The sequence below is a fragment of the Lissotriton helveticus genome, chromosome 4_1, assembly GCF_964261635.1.
Source record: "Lissotriton helveticus chromosome 4_1, aLisHel1.1, whole genome shotgun sequence".
NCBI classification, from domain to species: Eukaryota; Metazoa; Chordata; class Amphibia; order Caudata; family Salamandridae; genus Lissotriton; species Lissotriton helveticus.
The window spans coordinates 542,148,110-542,168,355 of NC_136063.1; the positions used below are offsets into that span (position 1 = coordinate 542,148,110).

At 42.4% G+C, this 20,246-nt stretch overlaps 1 protein-coding gene across 1 annotated transcript in view; it reads right to left on the reverse strand.

Annotated features, from left to right (window-relative positions):
- The window catches only part of CRISPLD1 (cysteine rich secretory protein LCCL domain containing 1), a 313,945-nt gene that overhangs the window by 147,046 nt on the left and 146,653 nt on the right, over positions 1–20,246 (reverse strand). Inside the window, exons 7-10 of the mRNA XM_078687130.1 lie at positions 17,798–17,974; positions 9,906–9,966; positions 9,735–9,801; positions 9,154–9,284 (exon numbers count right to left, since the gene is read on the reverse strand). Of these exons, the coding sequence (XP_078543256.1) occupies positions 9,154–9,284; positions 9,735–9,801; positions 9,906–9,966; positions 17,798–17,974 (436 nt within the window). The remainder of the gene's footprint in view (positions 1–9,153; positions 9,285–9,734; positions 9,802–9,905; positions 9,967–17,797; positions 17,975–20,246) is intronic.

Genomic DNA, 20,246 nt, shown 5'->3' on the forward strand with positions numbered 1-20,246 from the left:
CACTGTCTGTAAGAAATTGGAGTATTAGTTGAGGGGGCTGGGAACAATTCTCAAATAATATTTACAATACCTGTCTGCATGTACCACCAATTTGACTAAATAAACCTGTGCTTAACTCTCGGGTAGCTCAGTACAAAAGCAGTCAGGCTTAACTTAGAGACAATGTGTAAAGTAAATATGTAGTCCTCAAACAGTAATAATGTGAAAACATAGCACAAGAAAAACCCTAAACCAATAAAAAAAAATGGTAAATTCTGGTTGCACTACACTGGGTCAAAGTCAAAAGTTAAGACCGACTGTGATGTAGCGTGGGTTAGATACAATGACCAGGTTCATCCCGGAGGAAAATTTTACCTTGTGACTTTTAGAAATTGAATTACTGGTTGTCTGGAGTGTGATCTCTGTTCACGTAGCAACCACAATCCTAGTCAGGTAAAGCACAAGCAAATCACAAATTAAACTGTGCTCAACTCCCTGGTAGCTTGGCACAGAAAAGTCAGGCTTAACTTAGAGGCAATGTGTAAAGTGTTTCTGCAATACTTCAAACAGTAGAAGAGTGAAAATACCACACAAAAAGATCAAACGTTAGTTTAAAAAATAAAATAAGCCCAAAATGATAAAAATCCAATTAGTGAAACCAGTAATATTAAATTTTAATGTTTAAGGTCAAAATAGCGCCAAAAAGTGCAAAGCGCCCATCGGGGATATCTGGTCATACCGGACCGGGACAAAGTCACAAGTTTCGGCTGACCACGATAGAACACGGAGCGGCTACAAGGGCCCAGTTAGGCCCACTGTACAAAGTACCTCAATTTCTGGTTGTGGAGCATTGCGTGGATCCGCATCAAAGATGTGCCAGTCAGCTAAAGCAATGCATCATCTCAGAGATTCAGCGATGCGGTGGCGCAAGGTTCTGTAGTGTAGTCTTCAAGGATTCAGTCTATGGGGCTTACGATGCGGAGTCCTGGTGCCGGGGATGCAGTGCGCAGCTGGAAATGCATTGGTTCCTAGGAGCTGTGAGGCTGCGATGTAGAGTCCAGCAGCAGTGTGGATGCCATCGACTACAAATGGGAGGGTTTGGACTGGTGATACGCCGCGCTGTTGGCGATGCGTTAGTTCTGAAGACTGCAGGGGCAATGCAAGGCTTTAAGATGGGTCCAATCCTACCATAACATTTGTAAAGAGTACATTTACCCAGAAGGGTATCTTGGTGCTGAATAACATATGTTCATTGTTACTCGACTCAATGGTACTCATTTTATCAACCTCAGAAGGATGAAAGGCTGAGTGGACCTGCCGGGATTTGAACCTGTGACCAAAAGGTCAAACACAGCCCCTACAGCGGGCAAAGTCAAAAGTTCACTTAGCCACCAGCGGTGATATGTGAGTTCTGCTAGAAGATGTGCCACTCAGCTGACAAGATGCATCGGTTTGCTCTGGGATGCACTGCTCAGAAGAGGAGATGCATCTGTTCCGCAAGCAAGCATCATTGGCCCGCTTCCAAGGATCCAGGACTGGGGTGGCACCACTTGCCAGGGTAGACTCATGGATGGCATAGTCCTGACAAAGATGCAAAGTTATTGGAAGCCGGTTATGTCCCTGAGGCTTCAGATCAGAAGGCCAGCCAACTAGCCCGCTGGGTTGTGGGTTCAAGAGATGCAGGTCCAGTGCTCCTCATCCAGGCAAGAGGGAACCAGGTCAGCACAGCAAACCAGAAATCTAGCAGAGTGGTATCAATCAATCAAGCAATTATTTGTTAAGCGTGACTACTCACCTGTAAGGGTTTCAAGCCGCTGGGGGTGACGGGAGTTAGTCCTTCAGCAGCACAACAATCCTTCTTCCTGACAGAGAATTCACAGGTTCAGAAGTGTACTGAAGTGGTGGCGTCTGATGCTCTTCCTTTATATACAGTTTTGCCTTTGAAGTGGGGTGAAGCTTCTAGAGGCATGCCTTTGAAGTGTGCAGATGCCCTGCCTTCCCTACCCTGGCTCCAAACCTACTATAGGGGGTGTACAGCCCTTTGTGTGGAGACAGAACACAGTCTATTCAGGTGTAAGTGAGGCTGGGTCCAGCTCCTCACTCCCATCCTGTCAGGATGGTAAATTCTGGTTGCACTACACTGGGTCAAAGTCAAAAGTTAAGACCGACTGTGATGTAGCTTGGGTTAGATACAATGACCAGGTTCATCCCGGAGGAAAATTGTACCTTGTGACTTTTAGAAATTGAATTACTGGTTGTCTAGAGTGTGAGCTCTGTTCACGTAGCAACCACAATCCTAGTCAGGTAAAGCACAAGCAAATCACAAATTAAACTGTGCTCAACTCCCTGGTAGCTTGGCACAGAAAAGTCAGGCTTAACTTAGAGGCAATGTGTAAAGTGTTTCTGCAATACTTCAAACAGTAAAAGAGTGAAAATACCACACAAAAAGATCAAACGTTAGTTTAATAAATAAAATAAGCCCAAAATGATAAAAATCCAATTAGTGAAACCTACCTTCCCTACCCTGGCTCCAAACCTACTATAGGGGGTGTACAGCCCTTTGTGTGGAGACAGAACACAGTCTATTCAGGTGTAAGTGAGGCTGGGTCCAGCTCCTCACTTTCATCCTGTCAGGATGCTCCTAAGCTCCCATTGTATGGCTGTCTAGAAGGAATATACAAAGACCAACTGCCAACTATTCCCAGTCATATGACCAGAGACAGTCTGCATGCACCAAATGACTAAGACAAGAAAATGCCAACTTTCTAAAAGTGCTAACATGTTTAGAGGGGTTAGGGCCTTTATTGGCAACTAGATTGAGCCATATTGTGCTAAATGAAAGGATTATTCTAGCTCTCTCTTTTTGTGATGTTCTCCACTTAAACAGACTAAGACTAATTTAAAATGTTCTGCCTTTTGTGTTAATTTCCCTTAGCTTTTTACATTTTCAATAATTTACCATTCTCTTTTTTTGTGAGAGAAAGGAAGGGAGGCCATAATCATTTGTTTCAATACATACATACAAATTTGTGGTGTTGCGAATCAACAGCAGTTATGACAAAGTTTCTGAATGACAATAATAACCAAACTTCAGACGAATGATGAAACATAAAAAATAACACTCCATATATCAACTTGATCACAGGAATGGATCACAGAAATGAACCAGTCGGCTATTTGCATAATCTAGCAGCAGTTGCCATAATTTCTTTTGTCAAGTATGTATCTATTATGCTGCTATTAACTCATGGGAACTGATATCTTTGTCCCTAGAGTTCAGAGTTCTTAATCATTCCCCTATATGATCCTAATGGTGAGCTTGTGTTTCCCAAGATGTCCAAAGGTGCACAAGCATTTTGTACACCATTGTCATTCTTGGGTTTCTCCTCAGGACTTTGACTGGATTTATTCTGCTCTATTTTCTGACTCTTATCATGAACGCTGTGAAATTGTAATAAGGTAACTCCAATGTCATCCTATGGGTGATATAGACCTTCAAGTAATGTAAAACAAATGTAGGACTTTTTCACTACCAGGACATGTGAAAGTCAAAAGTACATGTACCACCTTTTAAATACACTGCACCGTGCCCTTTGGCTGTCAAGGGCCTTCTTTAGGGGTGGCTTATATGTATTAACAAATATATGTGTTGTTTTTAAAACCGATCAATAAAAAGCATCATCATTTACAATACCACTAGCTTAAACTCTCACAAATGCGAGACCCATTGCATTACAAATGCGAGCTATAAAAGTTTAAAAAAGCATTAGGAGAGAGCATGTGCTGTCTGCATCAGCAACCAGGACAAAACTATTTAGAAAAATAGTGCTCTGAGGCTGTAATTATAGCCTACCAAGCAACCACACACGTAACAGAGGGTGTCGCCATGGGAGGTTACAAACTGAGACAAAGTGGTACTAAGGAGGGACTACTAAGCCTATGTACCAATGAACAGTCACAGTTTACAGTGGACAATGACACAAGCCAATGAAAAAGGTGGGCGGAGATTGGGCGTAGCTTCAAGTCCCTACCTCAATACAGCAAGACTCGCAGAGCAGTGCATGCGCTGTTCAGGCTGGACCTAAAAAGGCAGCGCTCCAACAGGGCAAATGTAATGTACCTGGATTTCCAGCATATTTTATAGCACTTAAAATTGGATATATGTAAAATGTTATGGTTCACTTACATCATGGAGTGGATGAGAATGTATTGCAACACACCTATAAAATATTTAATTATGATCAGGGAAATATATTGATGTTAAAGGTATTTTAAACATTAAGGTGTAGTGTGTTATGGTGCACTAACAGCCTGGAGCGGGTGATAATTTATCGCACGCACACAGAAAATAAATGAATCCATTATGTTTGTGGAAATAGGCGGCTGTCAAACTTACCACAAATATAAATCCAAATCGATTATGGTCGGTGAAGCAGAAGAGTGTGTCTTATTGCAATTACACATGGAGATCCATTGCAAATGGAAAAGATAATTTATTACAGTTAGGGAAGTATGAGAGTGTGTTATTTTACACTAAGACCCCGGCTGTGATCCAAACTTTACAGAAACACAAAACAAAATGCCTTAGTTTCTGGTGCACTTAGACTCTGTTTCTAATGAAAACATAACACAAAGACCACATAAAAAGCATAACGTGGGTGAATTTATAATACATTTATGAATGGAAGCGATGTGAAAACTTACAGGGCAAACAAAAGATAAAAATAGTTTGCTCTAAAACTCACTGCAAAAAAACTTCAAACCCATTAGAGTTGGAAGAGCATGTCATGATGCAAGAAGAACCAGGGTCAAAGCAAAAGTCAAGCACACTACAAACTAAAATGCATTAAACACCCCTAAAAAATCTTATCCATTATGTTCATGGAAATACATTGCTGTAAAAGTTACAGCAAATATAAAACTAATTCCTTTACTGTTGTGGAAGCTGGTCAGTTAAAGATGGTTCAGGGAAGGGTCTTCTAATGGCTTCAAAACCACAAAAAATATAACGGGAGTGGCTTGCACAAAACAGGTGTGATTCATATATTTACCAGCATTGCATTGCTGAACAGAACTAAGCCCGGTAAATACAATGAAAATGCGTGCTCAATCAGCTAAAAATATCGTAGATACATTGGCAACATATTTTACACTTTGTTGAATTTTGGAGTCGTTTTGCAGGTAAAACTGCACCTAGAAAGTGTGCCAGACATATTTGCTGCTGTGCGTTGTGATGGTGCAATTAAGCCCTAGAATAGGTAAACAGTCAGCACATAGAGCAAATCAAACTTTAAAAATTACTTTTTGTCTGGGGAAGTATTTTTCTGTTATGGTTGCAAAACCACGAAAATAGAAAAGGAGTGCTCCTATAGAGCAAATGTATTTCACCTGTATCGCCAATATGTTTTCATTACATTCTAAATATTATACATTTAGTATGTCATGCTGCACTAATGTCCAGCTGAGGGTGAAAATGCATCACGCAAACACCCCTAAAATGATTATAGTGATCATGTTCATGTAAATAGGTTGCTGTAAAAGTTACAACAAACATAAAACCCATTCCTTTTCTGTTGTGAAAGCGGGACAGCGGGACAGATGGTTTGGGGAAGTGTGTTGCTGTTATGGCACCATAACCACAAAAAATATAAAGGTGAGAGCTGTTGTAGAGCAAATATATATAGCCTGCATTAGCAATATATTTGATCACATTATAAATCTGATAGCTATTGCTGTCATGGTGCACTAACATCCCTTTGCGAGAGAAAATGTAAAGCACACACAACTCTAAAAAGAATCTCCATTATCTTCATAAAAATAGGTTGCTGTAAAAGTTATGCAAGTATAAAATAAAATAAAATCCCTTAATGTAGTGGAAGAGGGCGAGCATGTCATGATGCAGTTAGACATGGAGACCCACTGTAAACAGAAACTAAAACACATTGTAGTCGGGGAAGCATGAGAGAGTGTGATGGCATAGTAAGTCCCCGGGTTTTATCAAACATGCAGTTATACCCCATGGCCGTTCTAAACTTAATGAAAATGCATTACGAACGGGGAATTTGCAGAAAGGTATAAACTGGAGTGCTTGGTCAAGTGAAGCCGAACACGCAAAATGGAGAAAACGCGCCACATAACACTCCGATTATCCAGGAGTTCCAGCTCTCATGCAACAAAGCTCGCTCTGCCCTCAGACAAAAGAAAGAAAAAAAAAGCGTGGCCACGCGGACGTAAAAGTAAAAGCAACTGCGAATTGGCCGATAGCACACTGCGCGCAAGGTGAATGCCTGGGGTGCACTAGCTACTGAAAAGTGCAGACCCATTCCTAAAGGTCTTTTCCTAGGGCAGCGCATGTGTGCTGCCTAGGTGAGACCTAAAAAGGAAGGTTTGGGCCTCGCAAAATATTTATTTTGCCAGTTTGAAGTGGTACATTAAGGGATACACATATTTAAATGGCTATAAAGTGGGTGACCATCATTGCTGCAGGCCCACTAGTAGCATATAATTTACAGGCCCTGGGCACTTATAGTATCACTCTACTGAGGACTCATCATAAGCAAATTAAATATGCCAAATGGGTATGAGCCAGTATTACCATGTTTAGAGAATGGAGAGTGCATACACTTTAGCACTAGTTAATAGTGGTAAAGTGTGGAGAATACTAAAGGCAGCAAGAACGAAGTCAGCAAAAAACGGAGGTCTGAAGGCAAAGGTTTAGGGGAAACCTTGATAAGGATTCTAAGTCTAACATGACTTATAAACTCCTCAGGAGAAAGAGTGGCCATCGACAGGTCTTTGCAGGGCAAACTGCAACGTGGCTCTAAAGCGAGGCTCAATGACGGAGGGCTGGTAAAGAACGGGCTCTGTTGAAGTCAACAACAAAGGAGGGAAAGCTCCTACAGCTGATGTCCATGCCCAGGATGGCCTCAACCTCAATCAACTTTGGTCGCAGTGAAGCCTTCTGGGTTCGCAAGTCAGATCTTCTTCAGCAGGACAAACCACAAGCAGAGACCAACTGGTGATTTGACATCAACGGCTTCTACAGTGACCTTAGTCTTTCAAGCAGAAAGTTAGCAAAGCATTTCATGTTCTAGCTCTTACACTATAACATTAGCTAAGGCAACTCTGGAGGTTAGGACTCACTCCAACTGAGGCTATCAGCAGGGTCTAGGGCAAGTCCAGTTCGGACTGGTCAGTCTTCATTCAGGAATTCAGGGCAATACTTCTGAGTGCAAGCTTCTAGGTGGGTGTAACTCCTAGGCACTCACTAACCTTTTGAGTTAAGGTTGCCAGGGGTAACGCATCTCAGTTCTGCAACACTTCTTGTTTGTTTTACCGAAACATATCCCACAGTGCCATTCTCTTTCTAAATTTAGTACAGCAGAATGATTCTTTCCTTATCAGAGCTCCCTGTGACCACCCTGAGGTATTGTTACGATAATGGACAACCCTCCCTTTTGGTAACTCCAAACCAATTCTAGGGTAGCTCACCGCTCCCACTGGTTTATTCTAAGCTGAATAGGAAGACAAACTGAGGCAGGCCTAGGTGTAAGCTGCATCTGCCAGTGACATGGTGGGCATCATCTGAAGCTCAGTAAGGGGCCACGCACAACCACCCAAGCCATCCTGCTCAACCAAGAAAAACACCTCTCCACCATAAACCTTTTGTAGACCATCTGTGAGCAATACACATAAAAACACAGGAAAGCCATTTAAGTCATGTGATACCGGACACTAGCAGAAAAGAACATTTTGCTTATGCAGAGGAATGACATGTTTCGAAAAGTGTTACTTCTAAAATAGTAATATAAAATTACTATTAGTAAAAAAATACTATTACAGTGAGTCTGTGAATCATGGTTCTAGCTGCTCTAACTGAAGTTCTGCATTATAAATTATTATAATATAAACCAGTGTCTTCCTATTGAAGGGCCAGCATTGCAACAGTGAAAAATTACTTTGTGGATTTTTTAATGTCGACACAAGTAAAACTTTAAATATACATGTTCTACTTTTTAAATACCATGCCCCTGCCCAATGGGCACTTAGGACCAGGCTGAGGGATGACATAAATATTGAAAAAGGAAAGCTTAGGCCTGGCAAACATGTTTGGTGGATAACACAATGAGTACAGCAGGTCACAAGTAGCATTTAGTTTACAGGCCCTGCAAACATGTAGCACATTGACTTAAAAGTTAATTAAATGTGCCACTTAGGTGTATGCCAATATTTTACCAAGTTGAAAGGGGAAATGGCAAGCCCTTTACCACTGGCTCGGAGGAGTAAGGTGTGCCGAGTCCTATGGCCAACAAAAATGGGTTCAGTTAAAGAAGGCAAAAATCTGGGGAAATAACACACAAAAGATGGTCATACCCAACACTATCCAATAAACATAAAGCATCTTGTCATTGGAAATCCTCAGAAACCGTCAACTCTTTTATTTCACACGGGTTTCTTGGTTGGACATACTTGTGGTCTAAACATGACTTCATACTCCTCTCTTTACAGTGAAGGACAAAAGTGACTTACATAGAGTTACAATTAGTATCAATTTACAGTCTTTGATGCTCATGTATCAACACATTTCTCCAAAGATGCAGAATAGAAAATACCCTTTTCCATTTAAGGTTCTATGTCTATATTTTTAAATTAAAAAAACAACATGGAGTGGACCACTATTTTCAGACGACGTTGTAGTATTACATTGTCTAACTTGATAAGAAGGCTCTGAATTCCATAATGTGTATAGTACATTAGAGAGAATACTAGCGAGGATACGCAACGTAGAGATTAATCGGAATTGCAGCACATAGGTGGTAACAGAGTGGGTTCTAGACCCTTCACAGGCGATCTAGTAATAGGGAGATCACCTTATCAGCACAGACATTCACCAGAGGTCTCTGATGCTCTGGAAGTCTTCTGAGCAAAATAAGCACGATATACTCTTCCAGTTATCCTGGTCGTATATACACATTTTTAATTGCTCTCTGATTATTAATTAATGGCGAAAACGGGACTATTATCAAAATAAAATATTTATCAACAAAATACAGCACAACTGCACAGTCAATCAGTTTTCACAGATTAACAAATATAATATAATAATATAAGACGTCTACAGTAAATAACTGTCAGAAAAACGAACCTCATTTAATTATAATCAAACACACTTACCCAATTGACTGTATTCCATTTCTAAATGATTTGATAAAGTAATTTGTCTTTCCTTGCCTAGTGACGTCTACCCATCCGCCATCATTGTCCAAAATGCCATGATGGATCGCAGCTCTGCAAATGCTGGATTGCTGAATGAAAACAGAAGATAACTAATATCAGGCCACGACCATAGTCAGCACCTTCACGTGACAATCTGCTGAAGTAGACACAGTGACCTAGAAGAACGTACTCCGGATTGGTGCAGTTTAAGTGTGTCATTTCATGAAATGGAACCTTCATTTCACACACATGTGTGCACATCGAAATTCACCACAAGCATTTCCAGCATCCCTAGTGTTAAACAGCCAAGGACTCGTATTAACTTCATGGTCACAAAGTGATCAGCAGACCGCTGAAGAAGCAGGCTCTGAATCTGCAAACAGGCCATACCTCTGTTGGCTTGGAGACAGGATATTAACAATGGATTTCCACTCCAAGGACTTCTTATGGTAGCATATATCTTTGAAATACTTCAATATTAATGAAACATCGTAAGGCTATTACTTGAATCAGAGTCTTATCATGAAAACATAATTTACCATTTCAAAATGTACACTGCCAATAACCTTGGCTCTGCTGTCCAGGCAGCCAGCTGGACACTCGTATCTGGAGAGGAAACGAAATTATCGGGAGAACCGCATTAGAAAATAGGAGATACTTTTTAAATTCTGGACAAGTTTAAATAAAGAGAGGCGAAATTGAGCTTTTACCTGTTACATGTTGTTGCTTTGCACTGGTCTCTCAGTCGTATCTCACATGAGACAATCTGAGCTGAAAAAAAGCAAGCATTAAATTAACTTTACGTATGTTAATGTTAAAATAAGCATTTTCAATACAAGCTGTCTGGACAGTTCTCCGGACTATTAGTTTTTTTACTCAAGAGCAAACAGACCATATACTTCCTGCTAACTCAAGTAGCCAAGTACCGCCTCGTTAGGTTTTGATTTTCAGGGCGTAGGGCGGTTGAACAATCAAGGCTTATTTATGCAGGGGAGTGAAGTGTCGAACATGCAAATGAGCATGTGTTCCTTTCATAAATGTAAATGATGTCCAAGCAGTTCTATTCTTGATTGAATTATAGAGGGAGGGGGGGATCACAGGAGCAGTTCATGGACTGGGGAGACAGCAGTCCTGACTATAACTATCCTACCTTTGGGGCGACATGCATATAATGCGTGGGGCGGGGTTGTGGTCCCCAGCCTAGGCACCCAACCTCAATTGTACTCAAATACTCTCAAGCACACTACAAATGAGACCAGTGGCAAGTGTACGTTCAAGCATGATATACTACACTGATTTATCAGGGAGAGCCAGTAGGTATTCCTACTACTACAGCTCACGTAAAAAGAGCTGTAGCTCATTTTTTTGTAGAATCAGCTGTCTTCATCTTTTAGGAGTGTCATGGCCTAGTCAAGGAGGAGTGATAGTCAGCCACATTAAAAGTAGGGCAAAGATGGGTGAATTTCAATCACCCAACTTTTGGTGAACAATACGCAAAAATGATGTGGGACACTGGTCAGGAGAATCTTAATCGGGTATCTTGGTCAAGAAATCAGATTGGGTCTGCCAGACTCATACAATGAGGAGTATCTTGGACATACATACAAAAGCATCATGTAATCACTTTTGAGATTAGATACTTCAGTCATGAAGCCGGTGTCACAAGGCCGTGGGTAGACTACTTGAAATGTTGGGATAGAAAATGGAGGTAGAACCAGCAGCAAAGGGAACTTGAGTTACCACTGTACACATTACCTCCACCTGTGCACTGACTCCAACTCTATGAGAGAAATTAGGAGAAAGATGGAAGAAAACTGATGACAGTCAAGAGAAAGACTGTAAAACATTGAATATTTTAAACCATACATTTTCCTAAGTGACTTATGGGTTTTATCAAATGTACATAGGCATAAACGAGGGAGCGAAGACATCATAGAGACATTCACATTTTACTGAGTTTACAAAAACGGGCAAATGGTAATTGTGCCTTATGCTAAAGCATGTAATGTTACATTAATCTAGTACTCTTTATTAGATCGTAAGTTTTATATGGATGCATGACATTACAACGCATGCTTTTACCACGCATGCCTTTACAACGCAGTTTTTACAACGCATGCCTTTACAACGCATAGCGCTTTGGGGTGCTGGATAGTGAATAGTTTAATTTACTATTCCAACTCCAGTCCCCGTGGATAGTAGGGAAGGTGTTGGATAGTAAATTAAATCTATTCCCTATCCTAGAGCGCCCCCCAGCGCAATGCATTGTAATGGTTTGCGTTATAAAAGTTGCGTCGTAAAGGCACTGCGTGGTAAAAGTTGCGTTTTATATGTCATTGTGAATAAAAATTGTAACCTTGATTGCGAATGCCTCGAGACATTCGACATGCACCACTCCACATATCACATAAAACTGACTTTCCATCAACAGTATCACCACCTGAAAAGTAATCTTGAGATAAACTCTGCATTCCAAAAGGACTTTGAGATTAAAAATCCAAAGCATAACGTAGTACTTTTCCAATCCGATTTTTATGCTCATTTTTTGTTTGTGCTAGTTGCAATGAAATTAGAGATCTCTCACCCTCCCTCAACTGGGAGAGTGAGCCTTTTTTTTGCCAAGAGGAAAAAGTTTGGATCATCTCAATGCAAGATGTTCTATTGGCTGCCCTGTAGCACAGTGCCTCGACTCTCTGACCTGAACAGAGTACAGTCATTTTCTCAAAGTTTAGAGGAGTTCGCTTGGTTAAGGGAGTAAATTAATTATTAAGTAAATTATAGATACATGCTGGGGGCAAAGGAACATAAGACCTATGTTGAAAAACGATGTGATACCCTCCCCATTCTAATTATATATCCCTACGCGATTTAAGTTATGTTGCAGTGGGCCTCAACAAAGAGTGAGTCCACGGGAGGTGTTTGATGCTCAGTGAGGACAATCAATTTGTGTACTCTATAGAGAAGACTGGCTGCTCTTCCAGCTGATCAGGCTGTGGAGTGACTTGTGGTTGCTGGCAGATGAATGATAGTTAAGGGCTATCCACCACTTTAGTTACACATCCTGTGGGGAGCCAGATTAATTTCCCACACATGTAAAGCTCTGCAAAGTAACTCGTATGTGGCATACAAACATTTCCTATTGAGGGCATACTAAGTAGTAGCTCATGCTAGTTGTGCTGGATGTAGGGGGAACCAGGAAACAACCCTGTGCCAGGGGAATGGTGTACATAGAAAATATTATTTGATTTGAGAGATTGAGTTGAGTTCCCTCAAAGTTGCCTTCATCTACTATAGACGTGAGAATCTGCATGCGCTGTCTTGTCTTCCTTCCTTTATTAAGCCAGTATTTTATATATATCTGGATTCCATGAAGAGGGCTTTTTCATCTTGAGAATAGACAGACGCTTTGGCATCCCCATTCATAGAGGAAACCTGCACGCCAGTCTGGAAAACATTCTACTGCTGTACTCTGCAGCACTGCTTTGACAAAACAGAGTGACAAACAAGCAAAGTACAAATCATTAAAGCCGGGCTGGAGGGTGCATTGAGGAGCTTGTGCATCCTAAAGTCACAGGTAGCTTGCATGAAGCTTGCAAAGCTACTTGCCAGAATAATCCGAAGAAGAAACTCCGACCCAAGGGGTTATGGAGCTGTAAATGCACATGCAATGGTTACAAGCTTATGTGTCCTGGTGTTGTCCCTAAATAGCTTAGCAACCTAGGGAAGCCGGTATGTCAAGTCAAGTCAAGTCAAGAAATTTGTATAGCGCGCTACATACCCATAGGGTCTCAAGGCGCTTGAGGAAGGGCGGGGAATTATTTGTCGAATATCCAAGTTTTAAGTTGCTTTCTGAATGCTAGGTGGTTCTGAGTAAGGCGAAGGTGAGTGGGAAGTGAGTTCCAGGTTTTAGCTGCGAGGTAGGAGAAGGATCTACCTCCCATGGTGGTTTTGTTGATGCAAGGTACAGTGGCAAGGGCTTGGTTGGGGGATCGTAGCTGACGGGAGGGGGTGTAGAAGGACAGTCGTGTGTTGAGGCATTCGGGTCCAATTTCGTAAAGTGCTTTGTGTGCGTGGGTTAGGAGGCGGAAAGTAATCCTCTTATTTACGGGGAGCCAGTGGAGGTTTTTCAGGTGACCAGAGATGTGTTCTTTACGCGGGATGTCTAGTATGAGCCTGGCTGAAGCATTCTGGAGGCGTTGGAGTTTTTTCTGGAGTTTTGCGGTGGTACCTGCGTATAGGGTGTTTCCGTAGTCCAGGCGGCTCGTGACCAGTGCGTGGGTGACCGTTTTTCTAGATTCGTTGGGGATCCAGCGAAATGTTTTTTTGAGCATGCGAAGAATGTTGAAGCAAGATGATGAAACGGCGTTGACTTGTCTGGTCATCGAGAGTGAGGAGTCTAGGATGACGCCCAGGTTCCGTGCGTGGTCCGTCGGGATGGGTGCTTTTCCAAGGGCTTCTGGCCACCAGGAGTTATCCCAGGCGGATGGGGAGGTGCCTAGGATGAGGACTTCTGTTTTGTCTGAGTTCAGCTTCAGACGGCTGTGTTTCATCCACTCGGCTACTTCTTTCATTCCTTCGTGTAAGTTGGTTTTGGCGGTGTTCGGGTCTTTGGTGAGTGAGAGGATCAGTTGAGTGTCGTCAGCGTAGGAGATGATGTTGAGATTGTGTTGGCGAGCGATGGCCGCAAGGGGGCTCATGTATACGTTGAAGAGGGTGGGGCTGAGTGACGATCCTTGTGGCACGCCGCAGATGACTTCAGAGGCCTCTGACTTGAATGGGGGGAGGCGGACTCTCTGGGTTCTTCCGGTGAGGAACGAGGTGATCCATTCCAGTGCTTTTCCTTGGATTCCGACGTTTCTGAGGCGCTGTAGAAGGGTGCTATGACAGACTGTGTCAAAGGCAGCGGAGAGGTCGAGGAGGATGAGGGCGACTGTGTCTCCATTGTCCAGTAGAGTTCGAATGTCGTCTGTTGCTGCGATAAGTGCGGTCTCACTGCTGTGTTTGGCTCGGAAGCCGGATTGTGAGGGGTCGAGGGATTTGTTGGTTTCGAGGAAGGCGGCGAGCTGGTTGTTGATAGCTTTCTCGATGACTTTGGCCGGGAATGGAAGAAGCGAGATGGGGCGGTAGTTTTTGAGTTCGGTGGGGTCAGCTGTGGGTTTTTTCAGAAGGGCGCTGAGTTCTGCGTGTTTCCAGCTTTCCGGGAAGGTGGCGGTGTTGAGGGAGCAGTTGATGACATCTCGAAGGTGTGGTGCTATGATGGAGTCTGCTTTGTTGAAGATGTGGTGAGGGCATGGGTCAGTTGGGGATCCTGAGTGGATGGAGTTCATCAGGCGGATGGTGTCCTCAGTGGAGATCGGGTTCCAGTCGTTAAGGGTGTTCGAGGGGGGTGAAGGTCCTGCTGAAGGTTGGGTGGGTTGGTCTCCGGGTCGGTTGTCGAAGCTGTTGTGGATGTCTGCGATTTTGTTGTGGAAGAAGGAAGCTAGGGAGTCGCAGAGGGCCTGGGAGGGGGTGATGTCGTTGGAGTTGGCAGATGGGTTGGTAAACTCTTTGACGATGTTGAATAATTCTTTGCTGTTGTGGGCGTTGTTATCTAGTCGGTCTTTGAAAGCGGCTTTCTTGGCTGACCGGATTAGTTGGTGATGTAAGCGGGCGGCGTTTTTGAAGGCGTCCCTGGTGCTGGTGTTTGGGTCTTTTTTCCAGGTCTTCTCGAGGGAGCGACAGAGTTTCTTGGATTTCTTAAGATCATCATTGAACCAGGAGGCGTTTTTGTTGCCTAGTTTGCTTTGACGTTTTTTCAACGGTGCTAGGATGTCAGCGCTGTTGGATAGCCATTGGGTGAAGTTGATGGCTGCTTGGTCGGGGTCTGAGGAGTGGGCGGGGGGGTTTAGAAGAAGCGATGAGGAGATCTGGTCGATGGTGATTTTGTTCCAGTTTCTTCGCAGGGTGGGTTGAGGATGGTTGTGGATTGTGGTCTTCTTGTGGGTAAAGTGAACGCAGCTGTGGTCCGTCCAATGAAGAGCTGTGGTGTGACTGAATGTGACATGTTTGCTGGAGGTGAAGATGGGGTCGAGTGTGTGACCTGCAATGTGGGTGGGGGTAGTGACAATTTGTTTGAGTCCGAGGTTGGCAAGATTGTCCAGAAGGGTGGCGGCGCTGCTGTCGTTGTTCTTTTCCAGGTGAAAATTGAGGTCTCCCAAAAGGATGTAATCCTCGGAGGGGAGGGCGTGTGGGGTGATAAAGTCAGTGATGTCATCACTGAATTGTGCACGGGGCCTGGAGGCCGGTAGAGGAGGGTGCCTCTGAGTGTGGTCTTGGGGTCGGTGTGGATCTGGAAGTGGAGGTGTTCGGCGTTGGCAAGGTCGATGTCTGAGCTGGTTGAGATGCGAATGGAGTTCTTATGGACGATAGCGATGCCTCCTCCTGTTTGCTTGATGCGGTCCTTACGGATGATCTTGTATCCTTCCGGGATGGCAATGGTGATGTCTGGGGCTGAAGAGGCATTCATCCATGTTTCTGTTAGGAAGGCGACGTCCGGCGAGATGGTGTCTAGTAGATTCCAGAGGTCGATGGCGTGTCTGTGGACCGAGCGGGTGTTGAGTAGGATGCATTTTAGGTGGTTGGTGTCAGGTCTCTGCCTAACCCGAGCCCCAGAGTCGTGCAGCAGTTTTTCATGTTAACCCAGGACTTAGGATAGAGACTAGTTTGCTTCAGCCGGTCTTCATGATTTGTGAAAGGTAAGAACAGAAATCATATTCCATTTTTTAGATCTCCAAGTTTTTTTTTGCCCACTCACACTAAATGTCAGCTACCAGTTGGCACTAATTGAGCCAATGAGTGCCCCTGGAATTGTTAATTCCTACCAAGCACTGACTGTCTGAATATTTCAAAATACAGGTCCCTCGAATTTGGTTCTCCATGAAGACCTTGTTGTTGGTGTCCAGGGCATCTAACCTGTATCTCTATTTCAAAGTCCAGTTGAATCTAACTGCGTCCTGCTCCAATGATGGAGTATAAACTCATCATGATAGCAATCGAGCAAACAGTTCATACTTTGGGCCATATGTATCATTCCAAATTGCGATCGCAAGCGTTTGCGATCGCAATTTGGCTCAGTGGTATATATGAAAGCAAAACTGCCGCGCAAAATAAGGAATCGCCAAATTTGCGTTTCTTATTTTGCGATTGCATTAAGTAATCGCAAATTGCTATTCCTTAAATGCAATGTAAGAAGCACAGAAAAAGTGCAATTTGGCCTAAAGGAATCGCAAATTACCACCAACTTCAAGTTGGTGGTAACTTGCGATTTCTTTGAAAAATGCACTTTTTGCATTTATTAAAGTGCCATGTGGCGCACATACATGCCCTTAGTGCATGTATGTGTGCCACATGTGCACACATGCTATTTTCAGGGGAGCAACAGGGTGTCCTTTTGACACCCTGGCACCCTTGAAATTGCATTCTCAATTTGCGATTCTTTAATTGAGAATCGCAAATTGAGAATGTCTTCCCATTCATTCCTATGGGCCTCTAGGCCCAGAGGAATGAATGGGGAGGTAATCCTTAATTGCGAATTGCAATTTGCGATTTGCAATTAAGGAATATGTAGAATTCGCAAAATGATTTGCAAATCCTACATACATAGCATTTTGCGATTCTCAAATAACGATTCCCTAAAAATTGCTATTTGAGAATCGCCAAAACTAAGTTTCATACATATGGCCCCTAGTCCAAATAAACTTAACACAATTATAAGCTAATGAATATATTACTCAACACACCTCTCGCTATACATTCTCATCAGCGTACAAATATGAACAAAGCCAAAATGAAGCAAAGTCAATAGTCAATAAAATTACAACTGAAAAAATCCATTAAGTGAACACATTCACGGAAATACTGCGCTATCCAAATGTGCTGCAAACACAGCCGCAATAGCCATACAACGTGTCCATGGCATTTCACTTTCCGAGACAACCTTCATTTTAAGATTGGTATTCACACCACTTGACCTCACACACCACTCTTGAGAAAGTATTTCTCCACTTTTTTGTGCTTGCCAAGTCATACTTCACGATAATACTGTTTCTGAAAAGCGCTGAACTCTTGTCCCGCCAGATACTAGTCTCGGTGTTAGTAGTTGAGCTCTGATTTTTCGCAGATTTCCTTGAAACCAGGGGCTCAAACTGGCCAGGTCTGTGGTTCTGAAAAATGTTTTTCCATTTTTTTTTTTTACCTCATTCCGTTCACCTTTTAAGGATAGAAATACAGAGAATTCTTTCCGCAATGCTCTCTGATTGTAAAGCCCATTTCAGGCACATTATTTATGCACATTTCAAAGAATTCACTGGATGAAGACATTTTCCAATTGCAAGACCGAGAACTCGAATATTTCACCTCAGTTTTACATGCAACAAAGTGGGTTTGTGCATCAGGCAAAATTATTAGGTTTGCTTTCCTTGGAATGGGTCAGCAGAAATCCAAACCTCTTTGACAGACCCACATTCAATAATGCGTGCACGACTTTGTTATTTTTACCTTTATTTGTAGTGGAACAGAATACTTTATGCGAATTATTACTGTAACCCCAATAATATCAACTTACACATTTGTTCTGTGCTTGTGAATTCATTCTTGTTGAGGTCATCAATTCTCGTTGATGAAGTTGGTGAGTGGGTCCGCGATCGGCTTTGTGAAGTTGTATCCTGGGTTTTGGAGAGCTGACGTTCAATCTCATTGGTCTCTTCCTCTGGCTCTGGGGGAGGATATGGCCTCTCATGCCCTGGAATGTGTAAAAAATGAATAAATAATGTTCAGAAAATCCCTTCTGGAATTTTCTTTGTCTAAGGTGTTGATGGCTTGCTATCACAGGTGCAATGCATTGTACAACGTACTGGTTTAGATTTATTGTGAGGTGCTTTTGGCTTTAGTATAAGCAGAATTGCCTTTCATACAAAGAAAATAATGCAGCAGCCACTGGATACAATGTATCACAAAGTATGTGCAAAAACAATTAAATTCACTCTCATTTAAAACCCTAAGATATGGCAGTACAATAAAAAAATACAGTTAAAGTCACTCCCATTTAAAACGATACGTTACAAAAGTGCAATATAAAAACATTTCCTCTAACACTTCTCCAAATTCCTGCCAGGTTTGTTATATTACCTGAAACTTTGCTCGAATGTCCCAGCGTATCATTATATATAAAGTACACTTGAGAAAGCACTGAACAGAAAAATAATTTCTCCAATGCATTCTCCAATTGTTCTTTGTATAAAATCTTAGCTATTGAGTTTGATATGACCTTATTATACATATTTTTATAAACAACAGTGGTCCCAGGAGAAGGGAGGATATTAAGAGCAATAAATATAGACTCAATCGTGACTATATTGGAATGACATGTCCAGCCGGACAGAGGTCTAATATTTACTTTTGGCAAATAGAAAGAAATTCTTACAGAACAATACAAGAAGTGGGGCACTAGCCTGTGACCTACTTAGCACATAAAAAACAATTACAAGCAGGGAAAACGACATGCAAAGGACATACAAAGCTTCACGGTTTGTTGTACTTGGCTAGTGAGCAATGTCAAAAGGCAACAAATCGCATTAGATACCTTTACAATTAAGTACACACAATGTTGAAATGTATAAGGTGTTTCAAGTGTCGACGCCATTTCGTTCCGACTTATAATTTACGTATCATCATCAGGACATAGATATTATGCCTAATACTTAAAAAGTCTCAATTGCCGAAGGGGACCTGGGGGGAGAGTAATCAGGGTGCCATTGGAGAGGAGGAGAGGTCCGGTATGAATAGCCGGAGAAGGAATAGGTAGCAGGTGCATGTGGCTACCCCGGAAGGTTGCGAGTAATTTCGTGTGTTAATCGAGATAAGTTGAGCCGGCGCACTGGCCGGTCGGACGTGTTCTTCAGCAGCTCAATGGCGGGGTCTGTGATCACAGACCCCGCCATTGAGCCGCTGAAGAACACGTTCAGTATGGGCCGACGTTCGGGGCGATCCTACGCGGTATGTGGAGACATTTCGCATAGGATCGCCCCGAACGTCGGACCATACTGAATCTCTTCTCACAAGTACGTACTTAAAGCCCTTGTTTGCCATAACAAACACATTTCTCATGCACACTTACGGATGCCTTACTAAATGACGACATAGGACATATCTTTAAAACATTCCCAGTCACCGGTTGGGAATCATAACGGGGCGATGTGCTACTAATTCATGTACCAGGCATCAATATGTCGGATCTTGTTTAGTCACTTTCTATATTTTATGGTATTCCCAACTTCAAATAACAAGGAGAATCACATGACTTACGAATTCCAGAGCTCATCCTATACATCATGTATTAAGGTAAGAAACACACAAAGGGTGCTTTGCAGGACTATTCGTTTAAACACACAGAGAGTAAACGCTTAAGAAAGTTACACATATGTAACGAAACACGTGTCGGCTGTCATCGGCTGTCTTTCAACCATCAAGACTAGGAAGGCCCTAGGACTAGGACCCCCTGCTTGACCGCTACTCTTGATTTTGTTTGTAGTGCTCAATGAAATAACGAACTATGTACCTAATGTGAATACCACTTGTACTGCCTCTTGATCTCCAAATACCTTTGAGTACACATTAAATGGAATATGTTAAATACAGGATCTTTCTGATGTTCTCTTCTTGTCGGATACAACTATAATGTTCTTTTACTTTTGAGGCAAATGTTTTTGTAGGACTCTGAACACTGGCCATTTAGTTTGCTATTCAATGAACAAATTTGCAAACTGCTCAAGTCTAAATACTAGAGGGACGAGGTACAACTAATCTTTAAAACAGTTCTAAACAATGTGGACCTAATTAACAAAAGCTTTTCCTACCTGTATGTTTAGCTTACATGAGCTAATAGGCTTTCTTATGAATTTAATAACACTTTTTCAATTGGTTTTGCACACATAAAAAATCCCAGAGATGGGCAGCGGATGTGACAGGGTGAAAATGGCTTGAACGGGGGTTATCACAAACAGACTTACAAGTTT